This window comes from Paramormyrops kingsleyae, chromosome 24 (assembly GCF_048594095.1).
Source record: "Paramormyrops kingsleyae isolate MSU_618 chromosome 24, PKINGS_0.4, whole genome shotgun sequence".
Taxonomy (NCBI): Eukaryota; Metazoa; Chordata; class Actinopteri; order Osteoglossiformes; family Mormyridae; genus Paramormyrops; species Paramormyrops kingsleyae.
This window is the reverse complement of record NC_132820.1, coordinates 6624734-6652472: the sequence shown is the minus strand read 5'-3', so window position 1 is coordinate 6652472 and position 27739 is coordinate 6624734. Positions and strand designations below refer to the sequence as shown.

At 45.2% G+C, this 27739-nt stretch overlaps 2 protein-coding genes across 7 annotated transcripts in view; one reads left to right on the top strand and one right to left on the bottom strand.

Moving 5' to 3' along the window:
• dpysl3 (dihydropyrimidinase like 3) overlaps nucleotides 1–6563 on the top strand; it is a 30475-nt gene extending 23912 nt beyond the window's left edge. For 2 of the 4 annotated variants that reach the window (XM_023803524.2, XM_023803526.2), the window contains exons 12-14: nucleotides 29–208; nucleotides 2427–2589; nucleotides 4275–6563. In XM_023803524.2, the coding sequence (XP_023659292.1) occupies nucleotides 29–208; nucleotides 2427–2589; nucleotides 4275–4369 (438 nt within the window). In that variant the 3' untranslated portion in view covers nucleotides 4370–6563. Of the gene's footprint in view, nucleotides 1–28; nucleotides 209–2426; nucleotides 2608–4274 lie in introns of all 4 variants that reach the window. The other 2 variants (XM_023803523.2, XM_023803525.2) reach the window with 1 other exon arrangement.
• A 3525-nt stretch (nucleotides 6564–10088) lies between these two features.
• The window catches only part of stk32a (serine/threonine kinase 32A), a 39176-nt gene continuing 21525 nt past the window's right edge, over nucleotides 10089–27739 (bottom strand). For all 3 annotated transcript variants that reach the window (XM_023803462.2, XM_023803461.2, XM_023803463.2), the window contains 8 exons: nucleotides 20203–20240; nucleotides 18175–18264; nucleotides 17290–17393; nucleotides 16719–16835; nucleotides 16470–16595; nucleotides 16232–16363; nucleotides 12344–12408; nucleotides 10089–11886 (listed from right to left, as the gene is read on the bottom strand). In XM_023803462.2, coding sequence (XP_023659230.1) covers nucleotides 11769–11886; nucleotides 12344–12408; nucleotides 16232–16363; nucleotides 16470–16595; nucleotides 16719–16835; nucleotides 17290–17393; nucleotides 18175–18264; nucleotides 20203–20240 — 790 coding nt within the window. In that variant the 3' untranslated portion in view covers nucleotides 10089–11768. The remainder of the gene's footprint in view (nucleotides 11887–12343; nucleotides 12409–16231; nucleotides 16364–16469; nucleotides 16596–16718; nucleotides 16836–17289; nucleotides 17394–18174; nucleotides 18265–20202; nucleotides 20241–27739) is intronic.

The window sequence follows — 27739 nt, the reverse complement described above, 5'->3', positions numbered from 1 at the left end:
CCCATTTCTCATGTTACCTATGCCACAGGCCGCCGAGTACAATGTGTTTGAGGGCATGGAGTTCCGCGGCGGCCCCCTAGTGGTCATCTGCCAGGGCAAGATCGTCCTGGAGGATGGGAATCTGCACGTCACGTCGGGCACCGGCCGCTTCATTCCCTGCTCTCCCTTCCCCGACTTTGCTTACAAGCGGATCAAGGCCAGGAAACAGGTGAGCATGCCCAGTACTATTGACCAGCCTAACCAGGGCCCGGTAACATCATGTCTGCTAATCAAACAGTCTGTTTAAACTGGGAGGTGCTTTAACTGCTGAAAAATGTAGCCATTTACCTGACACTTTTATCCAAAGTGACTTGTCTGCTCCCTAGGATTTGAACCCACAACCTTTGCATCATTAATACAAGGCTCTACTTTCTGAGCTACAGGTACCCAAAGCAGGGTCAGACTATCCCTGGATTAATTGGGGGTTAAAGGCCTCGCTCAAGGGCCCAACAGTAAAAATCACTTAGCAAACCCTGGGATCTGAACTGGTGACCTTCTGGTTTAAGTCCCTGGATGAGATCTGTTGGAATACATTTGACAGGATTACGTAACTGTCCATCTGTACATCTTCCATATGCACTCATCCGGTACAGTGTTATGGTAACCGGAGCCTGCGGAACCACTGGGGAACACCTTGGATAAGATACAAGTTAACCTAAAGGCGACTTGTAAATTCCATCTGTATAGATGGGTGGGAATTGTAAATGACCTCCTATAAACATGTTCGCTCAGCAGCTGTATGTGGTTATTTTTACATCCTGGCTCCCGCACTCTTCTGATAGTCATTAGCAGTCATTAGGCCAGTGATGTCATGAAGTAGCGTAGATGGACATCTGGGACGCTGGGCGGCCACATCCCTCGTTTTGCGTGCGATCACCATAGTATTCAGCATGTTAAAGTGGCTCTGGAGAGACTTTGTACATGTTTCTGTGCCAGACGTTTTTGGACTTTACAAACAATCCAAGAGTTTCCAAAAAAAAAATGGCTGGTGCACTCTTTACACCTGTGGGCAGTACACCGAATCTGAAATGCCCTCGGGAGAATGCTAAGCATTTTAAGGTCACTCTGTCGCTGTCAGAGACATGAACATGGGCCAGGCAGAGGGACTAAATGTCACTCTTGTCTCTTTGCTGTCCTCCATCCTCACTGGACATGGCACGGGTTTTACAATACCCCTACTCGGTCGCGCTGTGCCCTGGATGAACCATTAGCGGTCTGAATAAGTACCCTTATTTACTTGCGTTTCTCGGGAAACAGTCAGTCGGCAAGCAGACTCACACCCTGGCGTAATTCAAACCAGACCCTGCATCGCTGAATGCATTTTTTTAATTTGAACGAGTCTATTTGATTTTGTCATAGATTGCCGGCATTTCCCCAAACAGCTGGCTCGAGAACAGTAAACTACGGGAAAGACGTCCTTGTTTTGAATACCTCTGCACTCTCCAGTGATTCCCCCAAGTGTGTATTAGTTTTATCATCTTTTCTGTTCCCTTTATTCCCAGACCGGTAAAACTATTATGGCGGACAATAAATGTACCGTAGTTATCGTAAGAGTTGGACCGTTTTCACAATCGACTTACGCAAGAGTAAGAATAGCAATCAAAGTGTGTGAGGCAAATAGAAGCTTCCAGAAAATGCAAGAAGTCTCTAACTGCCTCAGCGGGGAGGCCGATTTATCAGGGGGAGGGGAGGATGGGTGTAGGGAGGAAAGTACCAACTGCAAACCTGTGAGCTGGTTAAGGAAGCATTTGGTTGAACCCCAGCCTTGGCTCTGCCATGGAATGATGATATGCTGATCTCTCTGGTGCCTGTTTCTCAAACTTATATCTATGATGGTGTTGAGAGATCCTCACGACTTCAGGCCCAGACTAGCATAGCTACTGCCATGATGGTGACCAAGCATGGGATAAACAGTCAACAGATTCTCTTTGGGGTTGTTCTTGACTTGTTACTGCTAGTTTAGGGAGAAGAGTATAGCGATGGATTAGAAACCTCCCGAACCGTTGTTTGATGGAGAAAATGCTGGCGATATTATCTTGTTTTTGCCACAGGGCAAGTGTGTTGTTCTTGGATTGTTTACATAGCGACGCTTAAAAGCCCGTGAGTGGCACATGACCACAGGCGAGGGCCAGCTGTCTAATCAGATCGGCTGCTTCTGAGCCTTCCCCCCTTCTCGCCACGCCCCCTCACCCTGCCAGCCAATCAGGAAATTCCTTCCAACATTCCAGTTGGGGTGCACATTTTTACATAAGCAGGAACAGCTTTATGCATTTATTTTGGTGCCACGCGTGTTATACTGTTGCAGACATCAAGGGAGTTTTTGTACATGAATAACCGCTCAATCTCTCTCTCTCTCTCTCCTTCTCTCCATCCATCCTCTACACAAGCTGGCGGTTCTGAGGCCCGTGCCCAGGGGAATGTATGATGGGCCGGTGTCCGAGTTCTCACCCATGTCTCGGGGGGGCACCCCGTCGGCCTCTGCCCGCACCTCCCCCACCAAGCAGACACCGCCTGTACGGAACCTGCACCACTCTGGATTCAGTTTAGCAGGTAACCCTGCACAACGCGGTGAGCTCATCACGCCCCTCCCCCTACTGTTCATTCCACCGCCTCCCATTGGTCAAGGAAGCACTGGGACATGCCTTTGAAATAATGACGTTGGCTAACAGGCTAAACCATGTTAAGCTTCAGAATCCATTGAAATTCGGACTGTTGCATGGCTACTGCCTTCATTAAAAGTGCCTGTGGGAATTAAGAAAGCTTATATCCCACGCAGGAGAAAGCTAGTTTAATTTCCAGCAGGGTTTCTTTGCCTGGTGTTGAAATAGCACCCCCTAAAGGCTGCTTGGGGAACTTACAGTTTGCCAATCATCTACAATGAGTGATCTGGCTCTCATTCACTCATTTATATGTATTCAAAGATACATATAATTCAGAAAGCAGGATCAGACAGTCCCTGGCACAGTTGCGGGTTAAGGGCCTTGCTCAGGGTCCCAGCTGTGAAATTACTCTGCTGACCATGAGATTTGACCGAGCAACCTTCTGATCATGGGATATGAACCAACAACCTGATCTAGTGAGACCTGCCTTGTGCTAAACGGCATGCTAATCCTGATGCTTTCTCACCAGTGTCGATTTGCCTCATGTGTTTTCACGGTGTGTTGTTTTCTGCACTTGCTGCGCCGTGTTTTATTTTTATGCGCTCATTCCCCCCGATCTCCTATCACCTGCTTTCGCTTGTTTTCGGGTTCGAAGGTCGGGTGGGGGACCTGTCCCCGTCCCTCCCCAGTTCACTCGCTCTTACGCAACTCGTTTTGCACACTGACAAAGCAATCAGACAGCGCGAGGGCCTCTTTTCTGGCCAAAGCGCTTTAAAACATACGCCATTTACAGGTACTCGTTAAACTGAGACTTATTAAACTGAGTGTCAGTGATGCAGTGTCCTAAGTGCTTACAGATAATCATTTCAATGTGCTGCTCCTGAAGCGGAACCTCTGTTTAAAGGGGAAGACGTAATCTAATAAAATGGGTTTTATGATATTAAGATGTCCACGGTCGGATAGAAACAGTACGGTTATGGTAACAGTGTACTGGTTTCTGCCCAATAATGTGCAGTAATCAGTTCCGGCAGAAAGTATGTGAGTCATCACACTGCTTCAACATTCTAGAGAGCATTATTTGTAATAGACGCTGTTTTTTCCAGTTTTTGATCTTCTCTATAAATCCTCATACTCCGGCCCTCTTAGTGGTGCAACAGTGCTGCAGTACTTTGTCACAGCATCCAGCCATAGAGTCCAATTTGTATATTAGCCAAAATCTGGGGGCTTTTTGAGCATTAGACATTTTTCTGTGACAGCCGGGGCCTTGAACTGAAGCATTGGGTCAAACTGGCCACCATGCTGCAGGGCTCGATAAGGGGGTAGACCTGACGTTTCCCTTTGCGAAGCACGTTCTTAAACTGACTAGCGGCACTAAATTGGCTTCCTTTGGTGCGTGACATCATTTGGTGCGTGACATCATTTGGTGCGTGACATCATTTGTCTTGGGCCACACCACCCCGTAGCCTCAGTTGCGTTAATTTTTTCTGTTTTCTTTTGCCTTTCTGAACCTGTCTAATTCTAAACTTTACTTTTTCAGAGGGTTAAAGAAAGTACAGGTGAACACTTGCTTGTAAAATGCTGTACAATACAGTTTGTGCTTAAATCCCCCCCCCCCCATTTTTTTTTATCCCACAGGTGCTCCAACCACAGAGGAAACTCCAATCCGGCCAGCGGGCCGGCGTATTGTAGTGCCCCCTGGTGGTCGCTCCAACATCACATCTCTGAGCTAAAGAATTAGAGGCCCTGACGAAGGAGATATAATTGGTTAAAGTTCAAGTCAAGCTAAACACTGAATCCTCATGCCTTACCGATCACGATCGCTACCTGCTATAGCTTTAAGAGGATAGTATTCCTTCTCCTCAGAAAGCCTTGGATCGCCAACAGAGAAAGTAAAAACCATTAAAGTGAAAAAAAATGCAGAGGAACAGGCTGAAGAATTACACTTATCAGATCCCGAGACACAGACACAGAAACAGCTAGCTTTTCCACACATCGTTTTTAGCGGTAACTATTAACCTGAGGAACAGATAATGTCATGTTACAGAATCAATAAAGTATCTATCTATCTAGATAGTCTCCATTGATTGGTCATCATGTAGCATTAAAATTCACTCATTCCCAATACATGTATCTTTAAATTACAGTTCCAAATCCATGTTATGTAAGCTTCATACAATTCTGTTCTAAATATAATTTGAAGTTTATCCCACTCTTTGTATATTGCATAAACCCATAATTCTGTATGTTTAAATACATCTTCATTTCCATTTTAATTAGCGGCTTACTTCAGCTATTTAGAGTACAGTAACAAGTGGTTATAAAATTGCTTTTTTTGCGTGATGTGAGCACAATATTCCTTCATAACGCAATTCCCTATAACGGTGCTTCAAAAATAAAGGATCTACCGCTGAATACCTTTCCACAGAAATTCACTCGCTTTCTCTTTTGCCTGCTCTCTAGGAAAAGGAATACTGCCCGTTTCAGAATGTTGCTTTTTCCTTTTTTTATTTTATTTTATTATTTTTTTTCCCTTTTTAACGTTACTTTCACCCGCGCAGTAGAGTTACGCAGTTCCATAAATCGCCTCATAGGTGGCAGTGTGAGTTCTGGTAGATGTCCTGTAGCTTTGTGAATGGTGCAGTTGCTGTATCCTTCGGTTATTGAACCAGGAATATTTGATAGCGTGAAAAATAAAAAAAAATAAAAAAAGAAATTGAAAGAAAAACATGTATCTGGTACGCAGATTTTGTAAACACGCAAGAACTCGTTCGGTAGAAAAGGGCCACATTTTTACCCTTCCTCCTGAGCGCTTTGTCCTGGCTGTTCGTTTTAACTGTCATTTGCATTCGCTTGTCAATCTGCAGCTTTTTTGCCTGTCCTAATTACACATTTAGCGGATAATTTGGGGAAAAAAAAATAACATGGGTTTCAGAAGAGAAAGTAGAACATAGTAAGACATAGCTTAATTTGCCTGCAAAGATAACTCTGGCCAAGCGTTTGGTATTAAGAAAAGATGAAGACCCACACTAAGTGGAACAACCTGCTTCGGAATAACAACGTTAACCTGCGGCCATTTTGATTTTTGTTCCGTTGCCAACATGGGCAGTCAGCTTCTGTCACTTCCCATAAAACTCCCATCCCTGATGGAAAAGTTATTGGCTGGGAAATGCAGACGTCGATCCAAAATTATCCGGTGGATTTTTTCCCCAGCAATGGGCGTTTAATTTAGTTCGGGCTTCTGGGACCCAGGTGTGCTGAGGTCAGACTCTGGTGTGGCTGAGCGAGGCCAGTGGATGTCCTATCCCCAGCAGGGGGCGCTCTGGGATCCTGGGAATATGCTCCGGCCACCTTAGCTCATGCCTCCATGCTAGTCGATCAGCTCCTCGGGCACGAGCCGCGCTCCACTTGGCTCTCTTTCCCTGAGTCGACCTCTGCTGTCAGAACTTTTACACCAATGAGTCCATGGAGACGAACAGACAAGGTTAGGAGAAGCTTTATTTTTGGCAACAGGCAACGTGGGAAAGACTGTCTGATTCAACATACAGTCTGGATGTTTCTAATCTGTGTGTCACACCAGGAGAGAAGTCAGTCAGGATTTTGTAAGCGTTTGCGCTGCAGTCATGGGAGGAAGGTTCTCCAAACCCAAAGGATGTTCTTTTGTTTGTTTGTTGTTTTTTTTCTTTACAGTATTAATCAATTTTGCAGTAGTAAGAGCATAGGAGCTACAATCACTGAATGATGTGAGAAAGAAAACAAACAGTCGGTTTTTAATATTTATGTTACTTTGACTGTTTTGGTTTTTTTTTTAATGTTCTTTTTTACTGTTGTATCAAGAACCCAGTAAAAGCAGGTAAAAAAAAAAAAACAATGACGTGATTTGTGGTTGTACGAATTTTTTCCGAAATAAACGAGTTGCAATCTAAATCACTTCTCTGCTTTAATGGAGGGGTCTGGTGGGAGCCACACTGCCCCCCTATCGCCCCCCCCCCCCCCATCCCCCACACTGCACTTTTCACTCCACACAGGACATTTATGCGTAGATTCACGCCTCACAACCTTTGTGCTTCTGTCGGCACCATTTGTGAACGAAAGACTTTACGTCTCCCCCCCTTATAATTCACCCCGACGTGCAGACGAAAGCTGTGGGTTCACATTTTTAACAGCCCAGTAAATCAACATCTGTCAGCGATCCTGAGTGCTTTTTCCCCCCCCCAACATGTCACCACAGTGTCAAGAAGGACTTAAAGGTGATATGTGACGTTTAGTTTGGAAATTATCAGTGTAAACAGGTGCCTGAGCACTTTGGTGATGGTGCGTTTAACCCTAACAGGGTTTCCACACCAGTGTCGCCATAACTCAGACCCACCTTCCTGGTGACTTGTGAGAATCTGCCGGAAGCTCTCATGAGGTGTTTCTCAATATGCGTATTTGACCGCACTTGTGTTCTCACGTACCCGCTTTACGTCATCTTCCATCGCCGAAGACCAGTTCCAATACTCAAGGACAGAAGTACCAGTGAACAGTAAAAATACCCGGATGTTGTTCTTGCCCTTCCCCAAATATCAAGGACACATTGGTTGCATCCTTGCAGAAGGAGACCAATCCCATGATTCATTGCGGCCCAACTTCGCTCTACGACCGGTCCTGCCAAGACCCCAAGTACGGTCTTTGCATTCTTGGAATTAAATAACATCCATAGTCTTCTCAGCCCTGTGTTCCTGCCATCCTCCCTCTCTGGGACACCATTACCAGCAGATGTCATCAGCATTTGCAGCAGACCAGCTGGCTACACCAGTCTACCGACCCCGTTTAAATGGGAGTCGCATTACGATAATCGATGCATGGGTTCTGCTCGGGTATCGATGTTCAGCTTGTCTATACTGTCTAGACCGAAGCACAGGAATTAATGGGCAGTCCAGATAATGGCTAGGCTTATGTATCTTTATTTTAGCAGATGATTTTATTCCAAAGGACATTTTTGAGAAGGAATTGACAGCCAGTCCCTGGGTTAAGGATCTTGCTGAGGGGCCCAACAGTGACATCAGACTGGCTCCCCTGGGATTTGAACTGTGACCTTCCGATCACAGATACACCATCTTATATCCACACCTGTCATGCCGCTGGAGAAACTGGGATTTAATCGACGGTTCCCGCTCCCTGCCCAGAGTCCCCACGACGGCCAGGCGCTGCTATTAGCCGGAGCTCATGCGAGGCTTGGGATTCGTGCCACGTGGTGTCACCCGTTCAATAGTTCAGCGGTGTGATTTAAAAGCACCGGCCTCCAGACTAGCAGTGTCCTTAGCTGCTCCGAGCGCCACCCCGTATGTTGACACGTCCATGTGTTACCCGGGGAAAAAAAAACAGGTGAGATATTTAAATCCTATGACCTAGATCTCTGCCAACGACCTTCTTTCCTATTCTCTAGCAGAAAAGGGGCAACTTCCTGGCAGAAAGTGAGAAAAGCGGTCTCACAATTAAAAAACTTAAACTATTTCTATACCCCACCTGTCAGGGGGGGTCCGGAGCCTATCCCGGACAGCTACGGGCACACGGCAGGAAATAACCTAGGATGGGGCGCCAACCCGTCGCAGGGCACAGTCACACACCATTCACTCACATATGCACACCTAAGGGCAATTTAGTCACTCCAGTTAACCTCAGCATGTTTTTGGACTGTGGGGGGGAAACCGGAGTACCCAGAGGGAACCCCACGACGACACGGGGAGAACCTGCAAACTCCACACACACAGAGCTATGGCGGAGACTCTCACCTTCTGGGGCGACAGCGCAAACCACTGCACCACCATTCTGGCCCCTTAGAGAACTATTATTACTTAAAAACTATTATTTACTAAAACGGGAGGGGGAATAACGTGTTGTGTTCCCTAGTGTTTGGAAACCAAAGTTATTGTGGCCTGTCTCATTCCCATCACCACCTACCTCTACCACATTGTAAAACAAAACCGCTTTTCCTGAATTGGAGTGTACAACATTCCTTTTAAAATCAAGGCAAACAAACCAAATTTAAACCAGCTTCCTGTTTCCAGTTAACGGTCAATTGGTTCTGGTACAAAAGAGGACTATATTTAGACTGTTTATCCACCGCAACATCACCCCGCAGAATTGTTTTCTGTGTAAGTACCCACCCAAGCAAGGGTGCCCATGATTGGCTGCTATTTTTTGCACGCTGCTCCTTTAAGTATCTGAACAAGAACAAATGATTGATGTGCTTTCAAGTTCTCAGCAACAGAGGCCCGGGAAAACTTTGTGATTCATTTTTTGAGAGCTTATTTAAAGAGGCAGGCACACTTCAGAGCGACTCATACCATTATGTTTGGTGAAATATATTTTGAGGTTGCGTTTTGCAGCTGTTGCACAAAACGTCCGTACCTTAGGTTAAAGTCCACATCTCGTGTTCTCGAACCTCTTCTGCCCCAGTAAACATCAGACCCGTGTCCTCACGCATCACTGAACAGCCTCATCAGCACCCCCTGACTTGAATGCTGACCGAATCACTTTGAGAGATATTATCTAATCTGCAAAAGAACAGCCTGGGCCAGCGGCTGCTTAAGTCTGAGAGGCTCTTGGCGTCAGGATGCTTATGCTTTTCCTGTAGTATTCTTGCTTTTTTGCTCCACATAATTCAGACGTTAGTCTTGGTAAATATCTAAACTTGTTACTAATCCAGAGTCCTACGAACAGAAGTCATTACCAGATACAGTTAGGGAACAGTGAAGGTAAAAAAAAAAACAATATCTTACCTCAGTTTTTATTAATAACGGCTGCTAATTGTACTACTACGTATTTGTGTATTACAGAAATGTGTTCTGACGTAAAGCAATGCCTTGTGCGGTCACCAGGTGGCAGTATTTGCTTACATTTAGAAACAGGCCTGATCGCAAAAAGGAAAACATGCAGAATAACCCAGTGAAATCGCATAAAGAGCTCTTTTTTATTTCATTGTGGCTGTTACTGTGGGGTATCCATATCAGTATCTGTGCCATATGTCCTCTAATAATCACAGCTTACATATTAAGCTGTATTATCTGGCCCGAAGGATCTGATCACGAAGAGTCCCACCTCCACCTTCTAAACTGCAACGTCACTGCTAAGCGGATTTTTGAATAGCTACCTGTACACCATCACTGAGGTCACCCATCTCACTGTTTTATTTCACAAAACTGGTAACACTTCACGTAATGTTGTTAGTAATTCATAAACACATTCATAACAAATAATAATGCATTGATAAAGCTTTATAATCATGACTTTAATATTTATCAAAGGCATAACACATTATAGCTACGTTTACTATGCACTATGAGATGCTTTATGAAGCTCTGATCTATAATGCACTATAGATACCTTCATAATGTAGTACAAAGCATCCTTAATGGTTATATTGACCATTATAATGCATTATGGAGGTATATATAGTGCATTATAGCTGAGAGCTTCATAGAGCATTCATAATGCATTATAAACACGGCTATAATGTGCTATGCCTTTTTATAAATATTTATAGCTATATTTATAAATTACTAATTAATTCAATTCAATTTAATTCAATTCAATTCAGTTTTATTTGTATAGCACATTTTCACACCATTACATTATCTGAAAGCATGGCCTTAAGTAAAGTGTTACCCAGAAATGTCTCAGTGGTCCTAAAAAATTCATTCATATCATCAACCGTCAACAAATGCATTCAGACCATAAGCCGCAACGTGGCCTAATAGACATTAGTGTATCGAGGGCACCCCTGAGCACAGACACACCTCAGAACGGCTATGCTATAAAGGCCTTCGCAGCATCCCTGCATTTCGTGATTGCTTTTGAGGGGTCCACACCAGGGGACAGCCAGTCAAATAGCCAACAGAAGCTGCACGGCTCAATGCCAGTATGGTGCCCCATATATGAAAGTGTCCTACCAAAAACCGGATGCTAATGATTATAAACAGATTGTTTTAGCTCTGTGACAGGAAAAGTACACCTTAGAATAGCAAGTATCAGCACTGCACATAGTAATGTTCCCTTCTGTTCCAACATTTGTTTTCATTCACAGTACATATTATTAATATCTGTAAACTTAACATTCATACACTGCAGGCTCTGTAACCTGCAGTTTTCTTAGCTGGATTTCATTCATGTACCTCGGCATCCTCAGCTAACGTATGGTGAGATGTTCAGGTATACTGTTATTCATGGTCACGTGTTCACTACTGTTCCATTGTCTCATCGGTTCAGGGTGTTGATCACGCGCCTGTTGGGTGCGAATTCACCGACGAGAAACGCAACCAGCAAACGTCAAAACAACGTCCAGACGTGGTCAAGAGGTCAAACCTGATTCTCTTCCAGCTTCGAGGTGAAGCAGAAGCCACACAGACATATAGCCCTTAATGGCAGAGCGGGAAAAAAAGACTACTTCAGAGCCTGCCGTGGAGGAAGTTGGCTTTGTCTAAATTTCTAAATCCACCCAGTCTTTGTTCAATAACTCATTCACTCGGATTTTTATATGCAGCTGTGTAATCGGCTCCTGAATCCAGACAGCTGTCTTCAGGAAACTGGCCTGGAATGGAAGCTGGCGTTCAGCCGCGGAGGTGGAGAACCACATAAACACGTCCAGCGCCGCTGTCGATTGATTTCCCGCGAGGCAGGTGCTAGCGGCAAATATTCGCAGAACTACATATACTCAGAGCCAGGGAACACCCTGAGTCTGGTGTCCGGTGTCACACGCGCCGTTCCTTTAAGTTCCTGTTGAGAAACCTCCCGTCGGAGGCCGACCCTACAATTGTCCTCCTGGCAGCTTGTGATGAACGCCGCAGCAGAACAGCCAGCCAATAGCAGAGCAGCTCCAGCACACTGCACCTTGCGCCAGATTGCCATTGGTGATCTGGTAGGCCCCAGTATCTTCTCTGATGTCTTGCTAGGACCAATCAGACCCCTTATCCCCTAACAATTGTTTTTTGGCTTGAGCCCCCCTGGGGGAGTGACTCTGGTAACCCCAGGAGCCTGGGGAGGGAAAGGGTCTCTGGGAGGGTGAGAGGCGTCGTGGTGTCTTGCCTCGATGCACGGCCGTGCAATCCTGGGTTGTTGGGACCGGTGTTGCTATGGGCCGCATGCGAGCCGTTACCCCGACTTGAAGGTAGCAGGGACCACGTTATTGTTCTGTCCGTCTTCTGTGTCCTTGTACCTCTCATTACTGATGACGTCCTTCACGTCTGTGTCCACTGTGACTCTTCTTAACCTGTAGGGAACGCATCGCCGCTTACATTTCCCGGTTTGCAAAACAAGCACGAAGGATTCTGCAAGAGAAGCAGGTGTCAGCTGACGGCGATGAGTCACTGACATGAGCGCTTATTTCCCGTATGCCGTGGGAAGACGGGCTGCCCTCTGTACGAAACTGTTTCTTCAGTCATAGAACGGGACTGTTACCACATTCTAACAGGAAAACATTTATAGCGGCGAGTTATGAAAGTTGAATTGAAATAGTTACCTCCTGAAAGAGTCTCCTTAATACTAAACTGTGAATTGAAACCTCGAGGTTTTAGTGTTGCAGACTGAGAGAAAGGTAGCAAACAAACAACAATAAAATGCTCTTGAATATCAATCACCATTAAGTCTATCAGAAACAGGAATTGCATCAATAGTATCTTAAGAACTGGCAATATTTTTTTGTAGCTACAAATTATGCACAGACTGACTTCTCTCTGTTGAAGATGATGAAGTCCCTCTGAATGTTCTCCAGCCGCTGTTGAAGCTGGTTGCTCTGTGGTATTGAAGCAGAGAAGAAAGTCAGAGCGTTCGCCCCACCGAGGGCTGTCGAGGTCTGTCACAGGAGCGGCAACGGCGTGGTACTGAAGGGGCAGCGGAGAGGCGTCAGAGGCTTTGAAGGACATTTTGGGAGAGAATGTGAAGAAAGAAGGGGGTCACTTAATCAAAAGCTGATCTGACGACCCAGAATATCTTTTCAAGAAGCTAACAATGGTGACTAACTCACTCTGACAGAAGCAAACAGGCCAGCGATCATCACACGGCAGTTCAGGGGGTCACCTTACTGCGGACCCGCGATCCAACAGATCCTCCTGCTTCTCATGACAACGAACACGACTCTGGTCCCCCCCCCCCCCTCTGGACACGTCCCCTAGCAACCGCTGTGTGGTGGCGTTAATTGGACAACCTAGAATTTCCCGTGCTGGTATCTGTCCAGAAATGAACCGACGAGATGAAAGGTCGCCCGAAGCACTCAGACGCCGCAGCAGTTCCCGAGAGAAAGGTGCTCTCGTTACGTCTCAGAAGCTTTTGATGGTTCTCCACCTGAATCCCTGAGTAGAACATCTATCAAAAATAACAGGAAACCCTATAGTAGGTGACTGTACACAAACAATATCAAATACTTTACAATATCAGTACTTTAACTTCATTACACTGCTCATCCGCTATTTGGCGAACACTCATTTTTGCCAAGAGAACCAGCTGGTACTGGTGTAGAGGGTACATTTTTTAGAATGTAGATCAAGGACACAGGAGGTCCCTGGTGCCCAAGAGGCCCTGCTGTTGTACCCGTGAGCGACACACTTAACCTGTACAAACAGGTGCAGCCGAGACACACACTGAGTAGCCTATTTCCACCAGCAACGCCATAACCCAATCCTGCTTCAAACCGCCAGCAACCGCAGGTGACAATGTGACAGCAAACGGTAAGAGGAGCTGACAGATAAGATGACTTTTGGGATATTATGATCATGATCAGTCGCACTCTGAACATGCGGAGGTGTGCCATAGTTGGTTTATAGTGAGAGGCTGTCACGTTCTACTACAAATGGTACGTTGACTTACTGATTAGAGCTCTGGGGATGTTTGACTCGTTATTTACTCAGGGCAGTGGTTCTGAGATGCTCGGCTCTAACAGGATACCGGGGCACCAAAGACCAAAGAAGTTCATGTTGTACTTAATTTCCTCCTAATCAGAATGGAACACATTCACCAAACAACACAAGATCCAAGTAACTACAGGAGGCGGGACCAAGACATTTGATTGATTGGTCCCGCCTCCTCTAGCTGTTTGGACTCACCTCCTATACAATCTGATTGGTTATCTCTCTGGACCAATCATTTTTCGTTTTGCCCTCAGAACATTTTTTGTCTAACTCCCATGAGCAAACAAGATGCCCACATCTCCTTCTTCCTCCCCACCTCACTAAACCAATTTATGACTCGATTACCTATGAGGTATCCCAGCTAATTCCCCTGTCAATGAAGGTTTTAAAAGCGTGGCGTATGGGCTTGGAGGGTGGGGGCACTCTGCAGCTGGCCAAGGAAACAGCACAGCCCAGAATAATGAGCCGGGCCAGACATTAGGTATTGATCTGGCATGCTCTTAGAAGTACTGCATATAGTGCTTACTCTATTCCCCCCTCCCAGAATGGGTCGATCCATTTCCTGTTCCACAAGCGTTTTCCACCACACCAGGTACTGTACTGTTGGTATGGTACTTTCAGTACTTTCTATTATACCAATAGAAAGTACTGAAAGTACCATACCAATAGTACAGTACCTCGTGTGGTACTGTACTTTCAGTACTTTCAGACAAAGCCAACTTCTTCCACGGCAGGCTCTGAAGTAGTCTTTTTCTGTTGACTTCCGGTCGAGTACCAGTACCAAAAGTTGCAGTACCTTAAGTACCAAAACAGTGAGGGTATTTTTTTTGGTACTTTGGGTGGGACTTGAAAATGCTTGTCGATTGGTTATGCAAATAGCCTGCCTCTGAAACACAGTACAACAGTTGTCTTGAAAAAAGTTGCAAACTCAGAAAACAACGATAAAATTTTAAAAAGTAACAATAATGGATGCAAGACCCGGGCTTAAATTGTGATCTGATCGGAACAGATTCAACAATATCATTTTGTATAATATAATAAAAATATATACTTCTTAAAAGAACTTTAACGGAACAGTTCACCCCAAAACTGAAATAAGATATGTTTTAGATGGGCTTTAGTGCGATCTCTCCATCTAGGTTGTTCTGCTGGGAGATGCCTAGCTTTGGAGATATCGGCTGTAGAAATGTCAGGCTTCTCTCGAATATAATGGGGGTCAGTGGAGTTCTTTTCGTGGCGATTAAAGCACCAAAACAATACATTTGAAAAATCCAATATGCATGTCTCTTACCAGAAATCATGACCCGGTTACTCAAGATAATCCACAGACTTTGCAATGAGCAGTTTAATATAGGAACTATTTTCTTCTACCAAACCCCACGCACCAATCGTAACACTGCGTAGAAGATACAAGCAAGGTAGCACTAAAGCCCCTCTAAAATATATGTTGTTTGTTTTCAGTTTTGGGGTGTACTGCCCCTTTAAAGACTGGCTGATTCGATTGTGTCTGACTTTCAGGGTGGCCAATACTGAATGGTGTCACAACTCCTTGGTCCTGGCATACAGAGATTTTCCAGAGATACTGATGCAGCAGAAGCACCGCCCCTATCCTTGCTGCATGCATCTGTGCATCTATTACCGCATGTGTTTAAATGCACAAAATCGTTATATTTCCGTTCCAGCACACCTGACTCTAATTACGGTAATTATGGCCCTGAACATTAGCTGATTCCTTTATAATCAGATTTCCAGAGAGTGAAATAAGGGGCTGTGGGATGCAACGGTGCAGAAAGTGATGTTTGCGAACCATTCGGATGGAAACTGCTTCGTTTGGGTAACGACATGCGGCTATCAAACATTTGGCCACCAGGGGAGGCTCTTGAGTACAGCGTCACAAAAAACACCAGCTGGCTGCAACCGTCACAGTGATGTAATTCGGTTTCCCCTCATCGTCGCTAACTGAAGGAAAAAATATTTACATTATGTTTTATTCATAAGTTTCCTGACTCATAAGCATCTGTGTATGTTGCGTTCTGTCAGAATTTCTTTTTTGCTTTTGTCCCAGTGAAACTACTTCAGAAGATTTTTGACTTCTGATAAACAACTTTGCTCCCCAGTGCTTCTCACTATTTTTCACATCTTCTGGACAGAAAGGAAAATACAAGGATTCGCCAAATTTCTGCCTATCAAAGCAATTCCAAGCACAGGAGGTACAGAACCCAAGCCTCCTGCCTGACCGCTGCGAGGCAGCCAAAGTCAGCTCACAGATGAATCTACTCCACTTTCTGGGGCCTCGAGGGTAACAGAGACACTTGACAAACCCTTGCCCTGCCGAACTCTCCCTCCCCCTGATCTCTCCAGTACTGCTTGTCGTGGAGTCCGTGTCCATCAGTTTCCGCAATCTCACACCAGATTAACTTTTATTTTTCTGCTGGCAGTAAAATGGTTGCTAACTTATATAAGAGTTAAATAAATCTTCGATATCACAGTTTTGTTTTAGTCTAAAGTCTTCTAATTTATTCTGGAAGAGGTTGCGAGCAGGTACTTTTGTATATTTTTAACGCGTTTTCAGCATTCGCTAATGTGTCTTTAATTCGTTAAGGTATCTCGGGAATTCTGGTTGCCATGGCAGCCTGCCTCCCAGTACCGCCAGCCACACACAGAGGCGGGAAGAAGGTGGCCATTGGGTGGCGCTGTTGAGGACAACCTGACCTGGGGGGAGTTCTCGGCCCCTTGCTGGTCGCGCATCCTCCTCGCCAGCCTCTTCTTCTTCTTATGAAGGGGCTTTGACTCCAGGATCATCTCCTCCAGCTCGAAGGTGGGGTCACAGTTCAGCCGCCTCCTCTGCAGGGGTCGGAGGGGAAGGGTCAAAAGAGCACAGGTCAGATCAAGGCTCTGCTTACAGCCGACGAACATCAGCCAGTCCTACGAAAACAGTGACCAGACTTGCATTGGGAAGGAAACTTGGGGTGATCTGTTTGCTGAGTACGGCATCCCAGTTGATGTCAGACAGGTAGTCCAGCTCCTGCAGGTCAGACAGGCAGGAGAGTCGTCGATCCATGTCGAGACACAGCAGCTGTGGGAAGATGGAGTTTGAGGACCAGGCATTGAGGAAACACACTTAGGTAAGAGAACAGTGCATTTTGACCCACCCGGGCCCTTCCGATGATTGGGTGAGGCCTCTCAGGCCTTACTGTACCTTTCTGAGCAGGGATTTCATCTCTGTGGACCAAGTAGGGGAGTAGCAAATGGGGTGGCTGCGGAAAGCCTGCAGGATGTCGCTGGACGACATGCTGGTCCGCATGACGTAAGGCCTCTGCAACACGGACACATGGGTATGCGATGGAATTTTGAGCCAGACATCCGTTCGGGTAAATTCCTCTGCTCGGTGCTGTGCCGTCACCATCGTCACGGTCACTTCCGGTAGTTTATGGCAGTCTTTCAACCCAGTGCTTGGGGGCTCTGAGACAGTCCATATTTTGGCTCCCTCCGAGCTACCAGCAAGTGATGAATTGATTGTTCGCTTCCGGTTTGCTGGGAGCTGGGAGGGAGCCAGACCATGGATTGTCTGGGGGTCCTTGATGACTGGGTCGGAGAACACCGGCTTCTGGTATCACAGTTCCGACACATGGCTGTGATGTTAACAGCCACTCCACCTGGCCGTTGGCAAGCCCAGTGAACCAGGAGTGTACTAGTGCATGAATGAACGATGGCAAACTGTATCCTGGTAGGCGGTTGGAATGGGGGCTGGCGATGTTTGGCCAAGGTACCTGTCCACGTAGGAGCTCGTAGGAGGTGATGCCAAGGGACCACCAGTCCACAGCGAAGGAGTAACCGGGATGGCTTGCGTCAAAGGGCTGGAACAACTCTGGAGCTGGAATTGCATCATATGACACGAAGGGTCAGAGGTCAAGGGCACATCCTGTGTACAACGCATGTAAACATAACTCACAAGCCATATCTGTGGAATGTCCTATTTTAAGGTAAACTGATGAATAATTAGGAAAAAGGAGAAAATTGATAATTTACCCAGGTACGCTACACTGAATATAGACTTCCTTTCTTTACAAAAACAAGATAATTCACTACCGAATATTTTTGCTTTCAACGTTGACTCTTGCCCTAAAAATGTCAACAGATGCTGTTTGTCAGCTGTCATGTTCATTCATCAGTGTTTGTTCATTCAACAAACAGCATAAAAGGAAAAGAAATTACAAAATGTGTAACCTCCCCCTTCCCTCTCTGTAGCATGTTCTCTGTCTGGCCCGCCAAAAACTGGCATCGTTCATCACATTTAATGATGTTCGATGAGAGACGTAGGCTAGCAGGGGTCAATTTACTCTGAATTAGAATGCATATATAATTCAGTTTGCCTGCTGTGGATCCGATGCCTTGGAAGCAGACAGGCATTGATCCAAATCATTAAGTGAAGCATAATCAAAGATGAGCCATTATCCTATGGAAACACAAAGGCCTTGTCAAAAAGACCCAGGTGAGATCTTAACGGGAATCTAGAGGTTATGGATCTGTTCCCCCAAGCTTAGAGGTGCAAACCCGAGGAGAAATACAAGCTGGATGTCCCCAGAAAGTTATGGGTGATGCTATTGGTTGAAATTTAAAGCAGGAAATTGAAGCTGTGCCATCGACTTGTTTACCCATGTATGGTTTCGTCCCCGCGAGTGACCTGGCCCTCAGGTCGTCCTTTACAACGGCGGCAATGTTGAAGTCCGTCAGGTGGGCGTGCCCTACGACAAAATCGCGTGAGAAGTTCACAAGTGCGGCTGGAACACCTCGGCAAAAGTGCTGCTGCCTCAGAAAGTATGACGGGGAACGACAGGTGATTTAACGCCTAGGCAATCAGATGACAGGCACTTCAACTTCTGAAATATAAGACTTAGATGCCCAAACTACTACTATGGCACACTAGTTCATCTGCTGCTAGCATTCTGGCATTTCCTGGGTGCGACATTATAACGAAAAAATGATATCCCTTTACTTAACGGGGCACAAATACTTAATAATAACTCAGTTACTACTGAAGTAAAAATCATGAACAAATCATGAACAGATACAGTTGCTACTTCAGAGAAACGTTGCGCCACGATTCATAAATAATTAAACATGAGATCAATATTTCACTTGTGTTATTATTTACTTGTTCCTTCAGTAGTTCTCAAAGGATTACAGAGTGAACAGATATAACAAATATTGTAACTGATTGGGATGATTCATTAATGATGAACTAACATGAGATCAGTATGTAACTAAGACTTAGTTTGCGGCTAATTAATAAATACGTAATACTATAATACTATATTATTTGTGCCCTGTCCAGTAGAGTGTTACCGAAAAGATATAATATTTCCTAAGCATTTAAGCCAAATTCGTGCCATGAGGCTGGGAATATCACTCGGACAGTTTCTACGGGCAACGGTGCACTTCGGTTTCGTCAAAGCCACCAAATCGCCATGGCATGTGACCGGGCCCATTTCAGTAGCTGCTGACTGAACATACTGCAGGACCATGACTGCTGAAGCCTCTGACCCGGAGCTGCTCTCCTGCAGAGTGAAATGCAGCCCGGTGGGAGGTAGGGGCAGATGAAGGCTGTGTGTCTGCACACTTTGTCTCTACCTCGACCGTGAAAGAGATTCTAACTGTGTACATTTTGTTCAGTCACCAGACCCAAGACGCACTGTCTGTGCTTTGAGCTTAACGCCTTGTTTGATTCATCACTGTGATAAAACTATTTTTTTACTTCTTTCTCTTTGGAAGACTGAGCTAAATTCGTGGAAACACCCCAGCCTACCGCACTGATTGGCATTTTCTCTCCTCCTTGCATGTGCCAGTTCATGAGGGACCCATCCCCCCTGGACGCTAGTTACTCTGATAGGCGGATTCATTTTCAAATGCGACCCGCTTTCTACCCCATGTGACATTAGGCAGAAAAGCAGGCCATCTGTGCTGAAGGGATCAGTTCGGCATCCCCGGCAGACCCACGTGGGTCTCCGCGTTCAGGCTCGGCTAGTCTGTTTGGAATCGGGAAGCAGCGGTGTGCTCAGTGATGGACCTGAGCACAGCCGAAGGCGTGGCTGAAGCGTTGGCTCCCCGCTTCACTTCAAAGCGGCACAGCTCAACAGGATGTGACTTCAACACCTAAAAGATCTTGGGGCATTCATTGCTGTTGGAAATTATAATTCTGTAAGAACATCAACAGGGCTTTCCCGACCAATGCCTCAGGGCAGGCGTACAAACGCACGCAAGCTCTGCAAGAAGAATAAAGCCTGCAGCCCCGGGGCTACCAGTCTGCATGAAACAAAGGGAGGCTTTTCTTCTCTCTTTTATTTCATCCCATCCTGCAACCCCCTCTGCAGCATCACTCGGTCTGTTTTTTATCTCCATCACCCGGCCCTGGAAGTGAAGAGAGCTTCGTGAGGCACTCCTAACTGCCTTCGTTAACATTCCCACGGGCCCCATTTGTATAACAAGAGAGTGCCGTGGGGTTCCGCTACGAAGGACGTAGTGACGGATCAGTCTTGTTACCGCGACGACACTCGCGCAGGTGGCGGAACCCTGCCCTCGTCCCATTGGCTGTCTAGAAGGACGCTAAACAAATTGAGCTTGCTCCTCACTCAAGACGGCAGCCCCGCAGAGGGCTTGAAAGAGGTTGATTCACAAAAACTTACCGTGTTCGTCCAGAAGAATATTGTCTGGTTTGATATCCCTGTGAAGACACACAAGAGCACTTATGTTATGTGGGCTACATGCATCATAACACTCAACGATCCATCCATTGATCCATCTTCTAAACGTTCATCCTGGCCAGGATGACGAGAAGCCTCTTGCCATTCCCATTGAAACCGGGATATATCGTGGACTGGTACCTACATGCATGCACACACTACACAACAGCACAGCTAAGTCAAATTAGCTTAGGCTCATTGGGATGACAAATGCTGCAAAAGAATCAAGGGCGCAAAATTAATTGCTTAAGTGTTTTTATGGTGTCGTGACTGTTATGAAACATTCAAATTACATTTATTTTGGTTATAACAGAGCAGCCCTTAAAACGACAATGCTTTTTAACACCAGTGAACTGTGCACTTTAGAACTTTAAGTGAACTTTTATACAAACAGCCTGAAGTCTCCTAGAATTAGGCGCCATCCGACGCATCAATGGACGTGTGTATTGTTAGGAAAACCAGTTACTTAACTGTGGCTGTTGGAATTGACTCAGTTTTCTCCGCGCTTAAAACCCAACACTCCAGAATTTAAGCACCTGCCCATCCCTGCGTCTCTCAGAATACATCTCCTTAGAGACTGTGCCTGGTGTGCTTGTGTACTGGAACTTCGGGTTTGTCAAAGTCACCAGCTCGGCATTTGCCGGGTAACCGAACCCAGGTGATTCGATGTATGACCCGGCCCTCAAACTTTCCGTAATGAAGACGTTCCTTCCCTCCAGACCGGAGCAGCACCCAGCGGCAGCGGCAGGTGTTTTTGCTATGAACCTGCGAGGGACGCTGCCAGGGGAATGGCGTCGCGGTGGGATGAGCCCAGACCTGCCCGTTTCCATGGCGACAGCCTAGCATAGCGAGTTGTGCTTCTTAGCTGAGGAAATGGCGATGAGCATTAAAAACACAGAGAGCGTAGATTTGGGTAATGACGTTAGGGACATGTCCCTACCAATGTTGTGGGAGTTGAGTGTGTGTTGAGGGGGAGGGGTTTGGAGTCCCTATCAATGTTGAAATCAAAGTTACGCCCTTGTCTGTAGCCAAAAAAATGCCCAGTGTTGTTGAAGATTAAGCTTGTTCTATCGCTCTTCATTTTTGGAGCTTACACTTAGGCACAACAAAAACGTGATATTTTTCTAATTATCCTGTATTTAGTGAAAACGGATTTTGATTCATTGATAGCTTGTGTGTTCACAAAACTGAAGGTATCCATTCAGATCCTACACAGCTGAGACACATGACGGCCCACAACACCAAGGTGGTAGCCAAAATCGTTCCACAGAGAAGGGCCACCTCACGAGGTGGAGGATGCCCCACGACACGAATGCTGCCCGTGCACATCTTGCTTGGAGTGTTGAGGAAAGATTCACAGCCCGATTCTTTCCAAACGTCCATGCAGGAGACCCTGACATGCGGTCTCGGCGGTCTTGGTCAGAGAGTACGAGAAAAAGGTCAGTCTTGTTGCACTTAATGAGGTGACATTTCCTTCAAAGGCAGTGGGAGAAAAAAAACACACTTTAACTTTAAAGGCCATTGCCCAATAAATCCAGCGTGAGGACATGCTGAAATCTCCCAAGTCGGGGTGATTAGGAGCGAAAGGTTCCGGTCTTTCAGGTCTGATAGACAGTCTGGATAATTCGCGACCGCTAAGCACATGCATCGCTGCTTCCAGACCATAAGACTATGCCTAAGAACAGATGGAATATACTGATGGGCTATCACACCTCCACGCTTTATGAAGATGAGCCATGATTTCAGCGGGCAGAAAATCGCGAGAACTTCCATGAATTATAACATTGTAACAGGAAAGAGAAATGCCTGCATTATTATTCTTCCCATTTCCTACACATAGTTTTTTTGCCCCATTTCCAGTTTTCGAAAAGAAGTGCGCTGCATGTCAATGAAGACGTAAGGCATGAATTGAATTGTTCTGTCACAATCACAACAAATGACTAAAAATACAATGAAACACAAGATGAAAACAGCTCTTGATGAAAGAGTATTTTCAAACAAGGACAAATGTACAGTTTCATTTTCGGATGTATGCTGACCCACTATTTGAAGTGTTTAATTATTATTTTAATAAGACTATAAAGGTATAGCACTCAACATTTTTTTGCGCAGCACTAAAAGCACAAACCCATAAAACGCATTAAAAACATAAAAGCATGAAACCGCAACCTATCAAAGCAGCAGCAGCTAGCTAAGGTCGCACAAGGCTGCGAATCAATGACGGAAAAATGATTCAAGCATTTTATATGGTTTATTTACATACTATTTATTTACAGACTCACCAAGGAATGACTCCCTTTGCTATTATAATGACTAGAAAGTAGTGAGTCAAATTCCGCCTTTTAATTTTGCTGAATAATGCAGCTGTTGTCTGGCATTTCTAAATCTATTATGTGTCACCCGGGAATCATAAGTTAAGGGTATCATAATCATTAATCAGTGAAAAGACTACCACTATCGATTAGCAATTGAAAAATATGCCTGCCACGACCAAGGTTTTATTCCCTGTTGTTCTGAACTACAGCTGAGACGTCTCGTTCCCTTTCATCCTCTTCCTGCACCCCCCCCCCCATCGTACACTGTGAATAACTGAATAGACAGTCAGTGAACAAAAAAATTGAATTACTCTGGAATATGATCAGTGCCGTCTTTATTCTGCTCGCTGGTGCCATCTGGTTGAAAAGTACAAAAGTAAAGTAAACAGAACTTCTGGTTCCCCTGCAGACTTCGTGACAGTCGTGATGTAATAATCGAGAAAGTAAACCTTGCTGTTACTCAACCCAGACTTCACCTGTCTTGGAAACAGTGTCATTTAAGCTCCTGTTCTATGCTGCTTGCATCAGCGGTGCCGTTAAACAGGTGTGTGCTTTTTGTGTGGGGGTGGGGGGCAGGATCACCATCCAGGGGGAGATGATAAGGGTCTACACAGGTATTTTTCTCCTGTTTTCCCCCATCTGATCCTTGTCGACCCAAAGGTAAGTCCGTTAATTTCTCGACGACTAGTAACCCAGGATGGGAATTGTCCTGGTCCCAGTTGGCAAAGCCGTGAGCTGGGGGTCAATTCGTCTCATCCTCAGTGACAGAAGGTCTCTCATTCTTGTTCATCCCCGAGAGTGACTTCCCCGGGTTGCAATGAAAAAATGAAACACCCATAATAATCTGGTTGGTACTTTCCCATCTTCACTGTATCAAGTGGTCCTGTCCCTCCCTACACGTGTTAACTTGGTTAATAAGTCGGGATTTGTCATGCGGCTAATGCAGGAATTAGCGACATGGACTCATAAATCAAGAATCGCCACTACAAGTTCTAGGACAGTACTCAACGTGCTTACCGTGGATAGCTCTAATACAACATCTGACAGAAACAAAGGATTAGATCACTGCTTCTAATAAAATTGTTGGAAGCTGCTTTTGGACAAAAGTGTCAACTAGCCAAGCAAGTGTAACAATTTTTTATCAGCAGGACAGCATGCACTCTGCTTTGTTTTCTTTTTTTTCCCCAACGATGAGGAGATGTGGTTGTCACGGATACTGACGGCCCACAGACCACGTCTCCCGTCCTGCTTTCACGCTGTGTTCCTTGAGGTCCCAGTGTGTATCTGTTTTCACCCATGGCTGATCCTCGGTGATAAACATCTTTTGGTTTTTCTCAAAGTGACCTAACCCTCGAGGCGGTTTGCAGTGACATTCAAGAAACTTCCGCCAGCTTGCTGAATTTGCAGCAATATTACCGCTTCCCTAAAACTAGATTTGCACAAGAACCCCATGAATTATCATGCAAATGGGCTGGACACGTACCAAATTTATGTTTAGTATAGCATTGTGCTACCAAAATGAGTCTTTTAAAAGTGATGGGGAAAATTCATGCTGAACAACTTAAAGACTGTTATTTCTTTGCAACTCGACGGAAAAGCCCAGATTTGGTTTGTATGATGAATGCGTGATAAGCAGCAACCGTGGGTGAAGCGCTGGACACACGGGAGCTGAAATGGATCCTTGATGAGGTCCCGTGTTTTTGCATCCCTTTCTGTGCTTCTCTCATTGTCTCTCTGCTCCAAGTTTCCATTGCACTGATGGGACCTGCTATGTTTATAGCCTCTAGAGATGCAAGATGTGCTTCTGGGCGATATCCTGTTAGCTGTTTGTTGAACCCCATGGTTTTAACAATGCTAAAAACAACTCTCCAGGTGAAAAGCAGCTTCTCATGATGCTCTTCGTGTGATCAAACTAACTTGTGACTAGTGAGGCAATGGCAACTCTAAGGAAGGAGCAATCCGGAAAACAAAAAGAGACTGGCTATCCATTTCCCTGCTTACTGTGCCATAAAATTTGATTTTTGCTTGTAAACACCTTCTGGAGACAGGCAGTAGGTAGTGTGTGTTGTTTGTGTGGGAGAGGAGATGGGGAGTGGGGGGGTCCAGTTCAACTGATCCTCTTGGTTCTTCTCTCGCTTGACTAGTCCGACAACCTATTAGCTGGATCTAATGGCCTCATTACATCACTTATCCCGATGAGCAGGGTAACTGAGACAGCCGGCCAGTCACCCGATCCTCCTGGCACCCGTGGACTGGAGGACTGTGAATGTGAGTGGGGATCTCAATAGGTCTTTTGTGCGACTCCCCCTGTGTACCAGCTCTGGTCGACTATATGCTGTTGTGCACCTGCCCTACTGAGATAACACCTCATGACCCTCACGGATGCTATCTGGAATGCTTTTGGGTGCCTACGCTCGTTATGCTTATCTGGTATGGTTTTGGAAGTGTTTGGGTAATGGGGGAACCTTTGATGATACAATGACCTGCACCAACAAAAGCAAGCTGTACAAAACAGTCTTTGTTTGGCCCAATGAGGTCAATAACAAGCCTTATACCTTGGTGTGAAAGATGGTGTTGCTTGTTAAAGTCTTTTGTACTGTAGGGCAAGTCTTCAGCTATTCTTCTAAGAGACGTAGGTTTCACACATCTGACGGTGTGTTGACTGAAGCATTGAGTTGTTTCCTGCGGGAAACATTTGGCTTTAAAATGAGGAGCTCAAGCGGAACCTGGATCTGAATTCAGCTGCTTGATGGGGAGGGTTAGGCTAAAAATAATTTCTGAAGTGTAAAAACAGTGACTGAAACTAAAACAACCCAAACAGATGCCAAAACGTCGAGGAAAGACAAAACCAGACGTGTCTCGAGGCTGAAAAAGGGAAACGACTTCAGGAGTGCAGATTACAGGTTTTGGGTCTCATGTCAACTGGTATCCAGGCTATTGAGCACAAATAAATAAAAAAACACCAATCTGTACACCCGACAAAGCATGACAGGTTGATGAAATGTAAACTGTGATGAAACAACCACACCTTCCTCTCCATCAATCTTTTGGCCCGTGATTTGGCAATTCATAAAGTCTGAAAAAGTGCTTTGAAATGGCGCCGTATTTACGAGCTGTTCACGTGTGACGACAGCAATAGCTACGTCAGGCATAATTACCGCAAATTTTGACATCTAGATCGTTGACATTTCTTAGCGCCGTTTCATGCCAACAGCAATCCTAATTAGAGGTGTGAAAGGACAGGGATAATTAAAAGCAAATGTGACTATGTGCTCATCCAACATGTCATGTCATGGGAGACTTTGTGGAAAAACAGACCAAGGGAATTTCATAAAAAAAATACGAAAAGAAAAACAAAAAAGGATCTAGCTAAAGGATTTTGCGCACTGTGGGGAGGGGCGTCGTACCTATATGTTAGGAAAATTACTATGAATTGGCACAGTTTTAGGAATTATATCTGAAAGAAGGTGAATTAGGGACCTGTAATGGGTATTTAATGTCATTATAATACCTCGTCAGCATATTTGTGTGTGTCACAGATATGCTGTGACTCCATCATTTGAACTGCGAAATCGAACAGCACGGATTATATAATACATATATTTCAGACTTTCTGTCGTTGCTTTTCATCACCCTTTACTGTCACATTGTTGCACTTGTACATGTAGGAGCATGGTTCCCAGCCCTTATAAACACTGAGCTGTCAGCTTCTGGAATTCACAGGGAACAGTCCAATGGGTAAGATAGTTGCAATGATAAGGCAGAATTACAGAGCATTACACAGCACATTCAGAGCCCCCTAAACTCGACTCTTTGAATTCAAGTCGGGAACTCGGAGACTTCAAATCAAGAGGCACGCTTTTCAGGCACAGCAGGGCTGCGTCTGTCAGAGCGTACGGGTGGATTCACAAACACCTTCTGCATTATTTACAGCGCCCGGCTCGTCGCTAAGCTTTATTACACCCCTAGCTGTACTGCCTTTGATGGAAACTCCTGTCAGCCGAAAGCAATCGTTTCTCGCTGTTTATAATACGATCACATGCAGAGCTCGACGAATGACACGTGGAGATTTCCCTGCCCGTGGAAGTTCATCCCTAAGGCTGAAGCAAGGGTTGGACTGAGTCCGTGACTTGGAGACTCTAGCGTGTTTCAGTCCCCACATGTGCCTCATTAGCTACATACGCTGTTGCGGTATGAATTAGCTTAGCGTCGATGCTACATCTATTACGTCATAGACAATGCCCTGTCCTGGAAATCAGGCACACAGTTTCTTTATATTGCTTGGCCTATGCAATAGGTTCAGGCAATATCGCGGTATTACGGTATACCCCGGTATTTAGAAATCCCGAAGGTATTATTTTTAACACTGTAAAAAATACAGGCACTCCTCTTCTATTAAAATGATACCTGTTTTTCATTATTCTGTATAAATGATTTAGGAATGTATCACAACACACCCTTGTAATGTGCCTTGGGGTGACTCTGTTTTGAAAGGCGCTATATAAAAATAAATTGAATTGTAGTGAATGTGTTTAGAAGCTTTGAGCCATGAAAATGAATTAAAAACTAAATTCTTGAAAACTGTAGACTATAAAAATGCTCATAAATAAGCAGCCCTAAAAGGTACTTCCAGCAAGAAATGTGTTGATTGAGCGCAGCCTAGATACACCTGTTACTGATCCGTCCAACCACTAGACTTTGCCTATGATGAAACAGCGACATGAAGAATTTTCCCCAGCAGACACAAGCCAGGCGGATATAAAAAGCTTCCAAAGGTACTGAGCATCCCAGGGAGTGTCACTAAATCAACTCCCAAGTTCTGGAAAACAAATAAACTACCCACACTGAGCAATGGCTTCTAAGGGACCAAACCAACCCTCAGGGACCAGCGATATCTCACGGTAAGGCACTCAGCAGTAGCTAAATAATGACACAAATCTGGCCTATATGAAGGGCGCATTAATCTGAAAAAATTTAAAACAAATTAAAATGAAAACAGCTATTCATACTCTGCTAGGATCATCACTGCAAATCACGTTGGGGAAGCCCAACTGGGCTTAGAAAAAAAACTGAACGCGGAACAAGGTTATAAATTTTGTATCACGACATTGTGGCATTGGTGTCTTCAGAGGACTAAGGGTGTACTGAGAAAATCCACGTGGGAC